Source organism: Eleginops maclovinus, chromosome 2 (assembly GCF_036324505.1).
Source record: "Eleginops maclovinus isolate JMC-PN-2008 ecotype Puerto Natales chromosome 2, JC_Emac_rtc_rv5, whole genome shotgun sequence".
NCBI lineage: Eukaryota > Metazoa > Chordata > Actinopteri > Perciformes > Eleginopidae > Eleginops > Eleginops maclovinus.
In genome coordinates, this window is record NC_086350.1 from 14,877,956 (window position 1) to 14,891,206 (window position 13,251).

General features: G+C 39.0%; 1 protein-coding gene across 1 annotated transcript in view; it reads left to right on the plus strand.

The window, feature by feature from the left end:
* si:dkey-234i14.6 (uncharacterized) overlaps positions 1-13,251 on the plus strand; it is a 94,669-nt gene that overhangs the window by 6,226 nt on the left and 75,192 nt on the right. The window contains exon 5 of the mRNA XM_063901045.1: positions 262-2,506. Coding sequence (XP_063757115.1) covers positions 262-440 — 179 coding nt within the window. The 3' untranslated portion in view covers positions 441-2,506. The remainder of the gene's footprint in view (positions 1-261; positions 2,507-13,251) is intronic.

Genomic DNA, 13,251 nt, shown 5'->3' on the forward strand with positions numbered 1-13,251 from the left:
AAATAAAGGAGAGGATACATTTTTTATGAGTTATGTCTGTGTGTGACTCATTACTGCATTCAATAGCCTTTCAGTCAACGCATATCTGGTTTTGTCTTCATGCTGCTTTATGTTTATGTATGTGTCTTTGTTCATATTCAACTATAACTTTAAGGGTGTGAAAAGAAAAACAGTATAAAAATGCGTTGCGCGTTACTGAGATTTTATTTGTATGATGTTTCTGATTTCTGCTTTTCCTTTACACTCGATTTTTTCCTTCAGGTTGTGGGGTGAATCTAGGTATGAGGGGTCTGGAGTCCATGGGGACTTTCATTTACCGGACAGCCACTGCAGTAGACCAGAATGATGTCCTCGAGGCTCTGTCGGCTAAGATGCAGCACTCCAGACAGGTGGCTGAGACCTTCAAGCAGACAGGCCTGGCTCAATCAATGTATGAATGAAACACCAGGAAGTGAATGCATAATGCCACCTAGCGGTGGATTACTTCTGTTCACATGTATCATGGGTCTGATGCTGAATTGGACCACTAACAGCTACATACTGATGGAGCTGAAAAGCATGAGCTGTCAACTAATGGAGGATGGATGTACACATGGGACCATATGTTTTGGTGACATACAGTAGGTGGATGTTTGTGTAATGGCTGGAGGGGGATAGCCAAGGCTACATTTGGAACAGTTTTCAGGTTGTAAAATGTGTTAATACCGTGCAGTAAACTATGTCAGAAAATAAATAAGATAACATTTTGCTTTTGTAATGAAACATTTCTCTGTGAAGTGTGAGATGTTACGGGAAAGAAATCAAGCCCTAAGATATTAGGAGTAGGTGGAGTAAATGAAAACTCCTCATTTTCATGTCATCTTCTCTTTCAAAAGAGAAGGAACTGGCTTGATTTGCAAAATCAAGCTCATTGTGCTTTCTGGACATCAATTGTGCTAGAACAATGATAAGTATGAGCCATAACATCATCAGGTAGCTCTGAATAATGTACAACGGTTATTGTCCAGAGGAATCAGATAAGAAGTCCAAAGGGTTATTAGCCTTGTGTTTGTTTGGATATGTGGCAACTGGCGATGAAGTCCTAAAGTATTAGCTAAAGTGGCCTTTGTTTGTGTGCAGCTTTGTAAATTAAGATTTTGCCCTTATTTGAAAATAGTGTAAAATCATACTTCAGGCCAATTGTGATAACACAAATATATATATATTTTTTTCTGGTGTTTCTCTTTTTATATTTTGATCCAGGTGATCTGAAAAGACTCAAGTATCATCACTAAAAGTACCAATAAAGATTGTGATTTGGCAGAAGTGATATGGAGGGTCCTCAATTTAAAAGCAACTTTCAAGTTAGTTGCTAGTCCGGGCTGTAACAAATTTGTATTCTGTAAATAAAGATAATAAAATGACAGCCCCCAAAACAGACCTAACTGTTCTACTCTGTGGATTATCAAGATTATTAACGTGATGTTGAAAAACTAACTTGGATACTTTTTATGAACTGCAATCTATTAGGATAGTACAGTACTGGCACATTGTTTCCATAATGGCAGATATGAGGCAGTACAGTACTGTCCTCTAGTGGTGTATTCCTTCAGTTGCATCTGCTCAGCCTCAAACTAGTCTTCTCACTAATTATTTAAGGTATAGCACGTAGTCGACCTCATGAATGTCAATTTTGTTTGTAACTAAGAAAAAGAGGCGTCATAGGACTGAAGTCAAACTTTGTAAAAATTATGCTGTCCATAAATAGAGCTGCTAAAAATACATATATTTTAAGCTTTATAGTGATGACTAAATTTCTAGAATTGTGTCGCATCTTAATCGTAAATTAAAATATCACGTGCAGAACGTTGCTCGAGTCCCCCTATGAACCAATGAAACCTGTCATTTATTAAAGCGTTTGGTTTTGTTATGTAATTTGATTCAGAAATAAACATTTTTATTTGCAGTAGATCTAGGCCTACAGGGAAATATCATATTGTCTTTTTTTGTTGTGTGTTATTATACGTAGCTAATAACATGGGGTTTATTCCTACTAGTGTATACTACTTTTTGTTTTAGTATTTTTTAACTCAGTGATTATACTATTATATCTAGTGATTATTTTATTTAAATACGGTCTTATGTAGCCTACTCCTCTACATTTGAATAAGCATCATCAGAAGTTGCATCTACCTGACGTACCGCACCACCCAGCGAGCACACTCAGTGACCCAAATCAAACACACCTCAAACCCATCCTTATTACAAGCCTAAAAGGAGCATGCCAGGTTTTGGCTAACATGCTAATTGTTGAAATGTTTGTGATTGACTCCAGCGGTGACTTCTGCGTTCACCGAGGAACAGAGCCACATTCAGCCTTCTGAACCTTTGCAGAGTTCATGTGACAGAGAGGCTGGAGAGTGGACTGGTGATAATGCTTTGAGAATAAACGAGCAGAGAGTTGAAACACTAACAAACTGTGGAGGACTTTGCAGGCCTCAATGCTTACATAAAGCCATACAGACAGGTTAGTAGCTACAACAAAACACTCACTATAATGGATATGTGTAAAAGAAGAACGTCAACGTAGTGTTATGTGCGTGTGTGTAGGATACCATGCAGTCTATGGTATACACTTTGTTTTAAAAAACTGCACAGCTCTCTTTTCTCCTGCTTGTGCTTGTGGCTGCAACTGTTGTGTTAAAGTACTATTGTTTTGCATATGTGTTCTTATAAGTCTTGGTGATTGGTGTTTCATTTTGCTGTTTTTTTTCTAAACTTTTATTCCGCCTTAAGGCTTGGCTACATGTTGCGCCTGTCCACAGCTGTTTTTAATCACTGTCACTGTTTCCTTTTTAATTGTCTGGGTTTTTTCTTTAAGTTAGTTCTAGTTTGGACATTCCATAGAAATTCACTCCGGATCTAGCTACGTCTTTTTACTCAGTTTCACTAAGGGACCAACAATAAATGACCGTTTTAAATATCATGAGTCATGAATTGAATTTTACATAAATATTTTAATGGAAAATAATCATATAAAATCAGAAGCCTTCATTTCATGTGACCCGTTGTTTCTCAGTCATTACAATGTGTGATTACTGAACAGGAAAAATAAGACATACCACTTTTATTGCTTGGTCTATTATATATAATAATTACTAGGAAAATGTTTTTTGTATGGAAATATGTTAGATTTTTTTCAATATCTTGGATGTCATTCGACCTAATGACCACAAATCAATGCAGCATCATGTTACTACACCTGAAGTCAGATTTTTTTTTTAAATTGGATTTTAGTACAACTTCTATTATGTATTAATCACAGGGGGCAAAGTGTGGCCAAAAAATATGAATATTGTTGAGGACAACGAAAAAGCTGTGATGTTTTATACCTGGACATATTATGCACTTAATCTGTTTTGCTTAAAGATTGAATTGGCTTAAAGATATCAATCACATAACATGATGATGACATACATTTTACTTCACCCTGAGTCACAACCTTTTCAAACAAATGTGAGACCTAATGTTTACTCCATTTGAACTGATTTAAGGTGTCATGTCAGCAAGTGACTGAAGCAACTTGAACTTCCAAGTGGTTTATTAGCCTAAATTAAAAGACAATTTTAAGTAGATAGTTAATCTCATTTTAAGATATAAATGTAAAAAGTTAAAATAGTTTTATCCTTATAGAAATAATAATTCCACTTATTTGTATCAACATACAGGTAAGCGAAAGGGACCTGCTGAGATCTATTAAACTGCTCCTTGCATATCTGTACCACCCTCTGGCTTTAGAGGCAACTTGAGGCTCTCCCTCCCAAAGCTGTCTGCTCTGTCTAATTAAAAACATTCATCCGCAAGCTGTGCCCTCCAAGGTCAATAGTCTGGACCTCTGAACCAGCCTCTGCTGTAGCACAAGGCCTTTCATTAGATTAAACACAATAATGAGAAAATCTTTTATCTTTGCATATAATTAAAGCTGGGATGAAGGACAACTTAATCAATGATGTGGAATGACAAGTTCGTAAATGAATTAGACCTGCCAATGGGGGCTTGACTGCGATCAATGGCAAATGTTTAGCAGAGACTGAATGGGTTATAGTCAAAGTAGCTGGCACCAATGAGTCCAAACTAGAATGTTTTATGCTGCGGGCATAAACTGAGTTTCATCTGGATAACTTACCAACCTCTGTTTGTGTGTGAGTGTGTTAGTGGCATTAAATAACAGGGGAAATGATCAGCTTCTGTCAAAGTGTGTCAAATCTTGGTTTACTTGATGCATTAATTGACACGTCTAAAGAATGTCTGCATGTAGATCACTTATCATGAGGTGCATTTGACACTTTTTTTGGACAATTTCTTTGTGTCCAAATTGCAGCACATGTAACTTTAGAGTAAAGCCATTATGAATGACTTGATAAAATAGCATTATCTAGCCATACGAGGGCAGTGTTGTCCTTTGAAATAGTTTTCTGGCTCTCTCTAAGTTTAGCAGGCTGCATAATGTAACACTGGAAGAGATTGTGGATGGGATAGATGGAGGCTGTATGGCTGCTGTGCCCTGTTAAACATCCATACAATTCATTATTTAATTTCACCAAACGCTTATTTATAACAGTATTCTGGGGGGTGATTAATTACATTTTTTACTATAATTAAGCTTTTTTGTGTGTAAAAAAAGCAACTGTCATAATCTAAAGTTTTGCGTTGCTTCCAATAGGAGACGCTTGACATACAGCAAAAGAAGAAGAAAGCGTTTTTTTGACGGTTCTTTACTTGCCGTGTAAGATTGTGTTTGAGTAGATGGGAAAGGATGTGAGCACGAGCTTGTATTGACAAGCCTTCAGTTGCTGTCTGACATACAGACAGGAAGTCACTGTCACATGACTGAGATATCGGCACCTTGTCCGATTGCACAGAGGGCCTCTTATGTATGCTGCCAGCACAAATACAGACCAAGTCATTCATACACACACACACACACACACACACACACACACACACACACACACACACACACACACACACACACACACACACACACACACACACAAGAAATATAAGTTGGGTTAGAGGATGAGCACAAAGTGAGGAAAAAGGAAATATTAAGACTTGTTTTGGCCAGCATCCTTATTTGTGATTTTATGATTTTTTTTTTTTTTTTTTTTGCATTTGTATACATGAAATGGAGCAGAAGTGAGTCTTGCAGCCGGATTTCTACCTGACTTTGGCGTCTCTTGAGCAATTATCAGTTCCCCTATCTGTTCGGATCCTATCTGTCCCATCACACTCACACCCTATTTCCCTAAACTGTCACAGCTAATAATTGGGCCTCTCTGTCAGGGAGGAAATCAGGCCCACTGTTCTCACTAAAGCACACATCCTTCAACCCTCCCTTTATCTCTTCTTCTCCCCCTTTTCCCTTTCTCTCTCTATCTCCTCCCCGTCTCCATCACCATGTTTCCCTAATACAGTGGAAATCAGCTCTCCAGATAGAACACAGCCACTTTCTCCTCCAACTCCTTTTCTTCATCCCGAGTCAGAGTGTGTGTGTGAGTGTGTTCGGTAGGCTGCACGCTGTGTGACAGTGGTAGCCTCAGGGCCAGGTTGCTGTTGACAGGGACGAGGGTCTCTGATTTGAGGAGAGCAGTCACACCAGCGACTGCAGCTGCCTCACCGAGTGACACCTCCCTGTTAGTGGGATGTGTGTGTGTGTGTGTGTGTGTGTGTGTGTGTGTGTATGTGTGTGTGTGTGTGTGTGTGTGTGTGTGTGTGTGTGTGTGTGTGTGTGTGTGTGTGTGTGTGTGTGTGTGTGTGTGTGTGTGTGTGTGTGTGTGTGTGTGTGTGTGTGTGTGTGTAGATGGACTGACTGGCTGCCTACAGTGCTCAGGACAAACAGCGAAACTTTCCCTGATGAGCTGACAGGCCCTAATGTTGCACACCTAACTGGGCTCCAGTTGGTGGTCGGACAAAGTCCAGAAGAGGTGATGGCAAGAAAGTAAAAAAAAAAGAAAACACAAGGTAGCAGGTCAGGGAAATAAAAGGAGGTGGAAAGTGGAAACAAAACAGCACCCAGTCCTAATATGTCATACTGTGCAGCGTGCATGCATGTCTGTGTGGATTAGTGTGTCTGTGTGTGTCTCCAGAGTCCAGGCTGTGTAGATCACCATTCCACCTTATCTAATTTCATTAATGTGATCCCCTGTCCATCTTCTGACGGCTTAATAGCCATTATTTGTGGGTCCCTTCAAATAAAGGCTCAGCAGTAAATTGCAGTCTGTGGAAATCGAGATATAAACGCCACCCTGCATTACTGTATAATATCTTTCCCTTTAATTAACTGAAAGCCATGCTGACATTTATTGGATTGCAAGTTACTTGTTAATGGCAATAAATTGTGAAACAAAAAAAAGAATCATTGCTTATTTTACATCAATAATTTGTGGACCTTTTGCTAATGATTATTCATTACTCGCCTATGGGGACTGTCGTGTTTGGTGAGCTAAAGTGAATGAAGAATGTAAAGATTTAAGTGGGCAGCTTCTACTTAGTGTTATGGCTTTGATGCCGTGTATTAAATGCCTCGCTCTGTTGCTGTCCCTTTACTTGGTCTTCGGTATCTGGCTTTTGGTGAAGAATGTGTTCAGTGAAATGTATTGCACCTGAGTTCTTCAATCAGGCGGAACTTCTTCTTAGGAGTTAAGTGTTACTCCGCTGTGTTAGCATTTTGATGGAGTTCAGATATTTTCATGTCAGCCACGAAAGATGGGATAGAAAACGGAAAAGGTTTGTTGCTGTTCTGTTGGCATGTTTGCTGTTTTTATTTAATGGCATTCATATGACAAAATCATCCTTTACAAATCTGGGCCTGGAATTGATCCCCATTAAAGTACTTCAATTGTTAAAACATTGTTTGATTACTGATGAATCAAACCTGTACATTCTGAATTGTTAAGAAATAATACACTGTATATTTTAAATGTTACTCTCCATTAGCATTAGAAAACTACAGTATATTAATTTCATATGAAGTACATGAATAAACCTCATTGCTTTCTTTGATTAAGTGGAAAAAACCTTTCTTTAAAAGTTACCTTTAATTGATAATTCTTCGTTTTTGATAAAGAAGGAATTGTTTTATGAAATTGTCACTTTATATGTTGTTGATTGATTCCGCTACTAAACACACACAAATGATAAATGATCACATAATTGGTGCACTGAAAAAAGATATAAGAAGGTAGGCTGTAATATATTGTTTTATAATAATCAACCCCAAACCACACCATGCAGTTACAGAATGAACAGTTCACTTTTGTAGGGCTTTCTATTGTACAGTAAAAAATGAAACCTTTATAGTATAGAGAATATACTGCCCTATGCAATTTAAAATAAAGTTTCCTTGTTTAATGCTATCAGAAAAGAGGGATCTACATTTGGGTTTGTCACATTAAACATCATAGCATGACTTTGAGTGCGCACATATCTTTGCAAAGGAAAATGCTGATTGGGTTTACCTTTACATCTATAGACATTCATAACAAATATTTAGTTTGAGAGTTAAGTCCCTATCCCAGAATATAATATCATATTTATATTACCTACAGCCCTAGTATTTGGGTTAACTAGGCAACATACAGACTCTAAGACCCTCTGTACTTGTCGTCTTTATTTTTCCACTATCCCAGAATTTGTTCATGTGTGGTGGAGGAACCAATTTCCCTCTGTAGTGCCAGTCTGTGTGTGCGTCACTCAGTTGCTACCAGCTTGCTATTTGGAAGAACATATTCCCTGTCGTAGTGGGCACCCGTCAGAGGGGTGGGTGGCTCTCATCAGGCGCTGCCACTTGCCTGGTGGTGGCATTGATCTGGCGTGGAGGGAACGTAGATCTGACAGCCCTGCCACAAAAATCAGACCCGTCAGATGCCAGGAAAAGAGACTTACTCCCCCGCCTGTCTTTGCTCACAAATGCACGCTCACACAAACACAAACACAAAGTCAAAAAGAGCAGTTGGTCAGTGTATGCACGCAGCCAGGGCCTGTCAGCACAGATCTATTTGATGAGGCTCTACATCTTGAGAAGGATTGGGCAGGAAGAGAATGGCAAAGGGAGGGGAGGGGCCTCAGCAGGCAGTCAAATACCCAGTATAAATGATAGGACATGAGCGGGAGAGCAGCTCGGTTAGCCCGGTGACCCCTCTGCTCTCTGTGTACTCTCCCTCTATGGTAACCTCCCCGCGTTGCCATCCTGCCCCTGGGTGATTGCCCGGGTTATCCTTTCTTCTGCGTCATCTGTTGTCTCCCGGTTGTGGATATGACCAGAGACAGGCTCTGAGAGAGACGTCCCTCTCCACCACTGTGTCTCTCACACACTTGTCTCAAATGCCTCCTGCTCATCCCTTCTGATGCCACCCATCAACCTGCGAATGAGCAACTGTGACAGGAAGACAGAGACAGAAAGGGAGGAGGGGAGGGGGCGAAAAAAGGTGGCATGGGAGAGAGCTGTTTGTCTTGCAAGGTTGACAGAAAACTCCGAAACGCTGAGTTGGTATCAGATTGAGTAACATAGACTGTGACTTTTTAGGGGGGAAACAACCTGCTTTAGTAAACTTGGAATGACTTTGTAATAATATGGACCTTCATATTGTGGAATGTCAGAAAAGAAATGCACTTCAGCAGTTCATATACAGCTGCACTTTAGAGCCATAAACAGACCCTCTGAAATGACAGACCAATCTCCAGAATGTCATCTTTCTTACTCTTTAAATTGAAATCTTTTTTTTTTTTTACTGCATTTGCAACTCTAACTAGAACCAGTTGTTTTATGTGATGTGCATCTGCAGTAGATCTTTAAAAACATAAAATGCTCTTTTGTAAATATTTTCTGAAAAATGTCTTGAGAAAAAAGAAACATTTTTCGTTTTAAAACATTTTACACATTATCTTTATCAGGGTGGGGGAATTGAAAACACAAAGACGGGATGTATTTGTCTTTTTTTTACATTGAAATAATGTTTTTTTTTTCTATCTTGTGCAAAAATCAAAGTTAATCTGTTCATGCATTGTGCTTGAATGCATAAAAGTTTTAAATATTAGTTTTCTCCTTGCTCTGGATAAAGGCCTGGGCATCTATCAGAGATTGGTCAACCACATTCATCAGTTTTTTTATAAAGTTCTACCATTGGTGATTTAGTTGAAAGGCTATTTGGTCACACATTATCCTTTGTACAAACTGCTAACCAGCTGGAAAAAATGCTAGGATGGCTTGCTACAAGGCCATGATGCACATTTGAGGGATACATTTTGCCAAAGTTAACTGAACAAAAATACACGTGTGGATGTATTTTGCCCTTGTGTTGCCCATCTACTGATTGAGAAATTAAATAATACATTTCTGCTGTTTTTAAATACTGCTGTTTTACATGACGAGAGTTTTATCCAACAGTTTTTAATCAACCTCTGTAAGGCCATAAATTAATTAGTACAAAGAAAGATCCCTAATCAGATAATACAAATTAAAGATGCTGTCTAGGTTACACCCTGCAAGTCCTTTTCAAGTAAAGCTCAGGCTTAGCTAAAACCATGATAGCTTTATGTGGAATCACCAGCTTGTGGCAGATAGAGCTTTAAAACCAGCTTTCTTCACATGGATCTTTAGTTAATCCAGAGTTATCCGTACTTCCTTTACATAATATTAGCTCAACCTCCCCCAACACAAAGGGGATAAATCTTATCAGCCATCTGGACCATGCATTTACAAAATGATCAATTTCAATCAAGGGAAATTAGAGCAAAGCTTGATGTATTTGACAAATACAAAAAAATCATTGGCCTGTTTTACCTCTGACCCCAGTGTGACACTTTGTCGGACAATAATCTCTTTAGAATTATTACAGCATTCAATTAGCCAGATTAAATGACACAGCCCAGACACATGTTGCTAATACAGAGTCTCTCTCTCTGTCTCACTTCCTTCATCCTGCTTTCTGTTTCCCTCCTTTTCCTTCAATCTCTGGTTTTGTAAATGTTCTTGTAGTTTTTCTTGTGTATGTGTTTGACATAACAAAAGGTAGAGAGCACAACAGAGGCATATTGACTCATAGACCCACTACAGTATTCAGTTCCATCTTTAATGCTACAACACACAAAATGTAAACATTTTCTTTGGTCACAGTTGAAATAAAAGGGGGCTGGCCCTGAATTGTCCACCTTTTTACAAGTCATCAGCATTGTCTGAGCAGTATGCTGTCTGCAGTGGGACCTCATCATTATCGTGTGTGTGTGTGTGTGTGTGTGTGTGTGTGTGTGTCTGTGTGTGTGTGTGTGTGTGTGTGTCTGTCTCAGCCAGCAACTTCACAGAGTTGGTATAAGCTCGAATCCCAGGGGCTGTGTTACTGTGTCACTGGACCGCTGTCTGTGTGCTTCCTTCTCCACCAAACATTCTGGGAACTATGGTCACCGGCTCATAATCAAACCTCAGGGGCCCTGTCCCCATGTACACTATACACACACACACACACACACACACACACACACACACACACACACACACACACACACACACACACACACACACATACACATACACATACACATACACACACACACAAAACATGCAATAAGGAATGTGCCATGTTACTTGAGTGTATTAAGGTTTCAGCTATGACGGTTCAACTGGCTGCATTTGAACTAAACTATAAATGGAGTCACATTTATTCCCTCTTTAGTCCACAAAGCTACATCTCTGTATATTATGCGGTTTGAATTTAAATAGGTATTTACCTATTACACTTAGTCAGTATTTAAATAGTTTTAATGGCATTATTCTGATACATTTCAGAATAATAAGAATAATTTTTCCTTCTTTAAACCACCATATATGCACTACCACATTATAGGTGTAAGAGAAGAAGAATAAAAAACAACTGAGTAAAACGCTCACACCCCTTGTTTATTTTAAAGTCACCCTCAGGCCCTACAAAGTAGATTTTCTGCAAGATCTCCATTAACAATACAATGAAACAGGTGCTAAACTTCCCGCCTCTCATTAATTATTGCTCTTTAATTTCACACACACACACACACACACACACACACACACACACACACACACACACACACACACACACACACACACACACACACACACACACAACAGTTTGAGCCATAAACCCCTTCTACCAGTGTATGCACGGCACCCTGTTGACACACACTAACAGTGATATATACCAGTGGATGAATCTCTAATTAAGCTTTGGCAGGAACTCCGCAGTTACTTAGTGCCACACATCATTATCAGCACATATACTCCTGCTCTAATGCTGTCAGCCCATGGTTGATTTAAGGTAACGCAGAAAATCTCCACCCTACATTGCATCTGTTTTTTCTCTTAAACATTTTCAGTCTGAGATTAATAAAGTGTTTCAGTTTCAGTGAGTTGGAATTTAAAGATAAAATCTGGGATTCATTTGACCATATTGACTTGAGGTTATAGTGTCATACGTTACTAAAAAACACATGGCGCTACATCAGATAAAAATTAAACAAGTTGTGACTTTCAACAAGAGGCATGCTGAAATGGCAGACTAGGGCTCTAAAACATTGGAGTAACAATGACAATAGTTTTCTTGTTGAAGAAAAACAGCAGCCAATTTGCACCAACTGAAAAAGTCCTTATTGTCTGATACAATAGACATCGTTATGAAACAGCTTTTGCTCCTGGGCTCCGCAGCCAATCAGTGGGTTGTGTTACGCCTGATCTCTACATGCACCATGACAGGGAGAGGTCAAGAGTCCTGACCTGTGATGATGGCTGGGTTGACAGATGTCATGTCAACTTTGTAATGGGTTTGTTTTAATGACAGTGAGTCACCGCTTGTGTATACGCAGGGTCACTGTTGAACACATACTGGATCACTGTCACACAATTTTCATTCTCCTCTGACGCAATATACTGTAACAACTTGTGATCTGTCTGTCACTCAACATAACAATGTCCTGTCGGCCTGCTCATGAACTAGTGAAAACAGAAACACAGTAAAAAAAACTTTGTGTGTAACCTCTGCACATTGTGACCATTAATGAAGAGTAAAAACACCTAATTTAATAGTGATCGCCTGTCATACCCCATTAAAAAATATATATAGTGATGCAACTTTTCAATAATGAACTATGTCAAAATTCTGCAACATATCTGAGTTACTAACACAAGCTCTCATAGTTAAATTTCCATTATCTGTATGTCCATGGCAGTGCACTTAATTCTCTCTCTTTTTCTTTCTTGCTCCGGGCCCATTTCTTTCTCAACCATGGCCTTTTTTTTACATCATTGTTTGACCAGTGCAGAGGCCTACATGTGTCTACAACACACAACAAACGAAACAAGGACTACAAATGAATCACAGGGGATGTGAAATTCTTTAAGAAGTGTTAAATGCTGAGTTGTGTTAAATTACAACCAAAGAAAGAGACTCTCTAAAGAATTAGCACTTAATTAGGTCTTAATTAGCATAATTATGCATGCTAACAGTGTCTCGACAGAATAGCAGTTGTCAGGAGGGTTGAACCATCTGTAACGGCAGAGGATTAATACATCATCTTTTATATCCAACAACGCTTTACCTCTTCTATCTCAAAGTGCTTTTCATTAATCAATTTTGCTTTTATTGGAGAGGAAATTTGTCATTTTTCATTATGTGCCATTATACCACTCCCTTTGCAGCTATAACGGTTCTAATTAGGCCTCAAGTGTATCCTCAAACACAAACACTTGAATACACTGACACAGATCGTGTTCACACAGACACCCACATGCACAATTATAGCAATTGGCAGCGATGTGTTATGTTGACCACACTTAACAACGGTAACATGGGCAGGGTCTGGTGCTGATGAAAATGGGAAGGGGTTTAAGAGGGAGCTAAGGGTAGGGAGAGAAGGGAGAACTGACAATGAGCAGAGAGGAGAGGCAGAGAGTGAGCATAAGAAGCAGGGGGTCGGTAATCAATGAAAAGTCCTGAACTCCATGTTTGGTAATCAGCTAGGAGTATCGCCTCCTCGAGCTATGAGGACGGAAAGGAGAAACAAGGAGAAAGAAATAAAGCCGGTAAGGAGAAAAGATGAAAAGAGGTGAGATTCACATAAAACATTGTTACTTTGTATGATCATTTAGTTCAAATTAAAAAATCATTTAATTTTGGTTTTACAGAATATACATTTTATGCCCCAAAATATTCAGTCTCCACTTTTGTTTTTTTAGTAAAGTTTTGT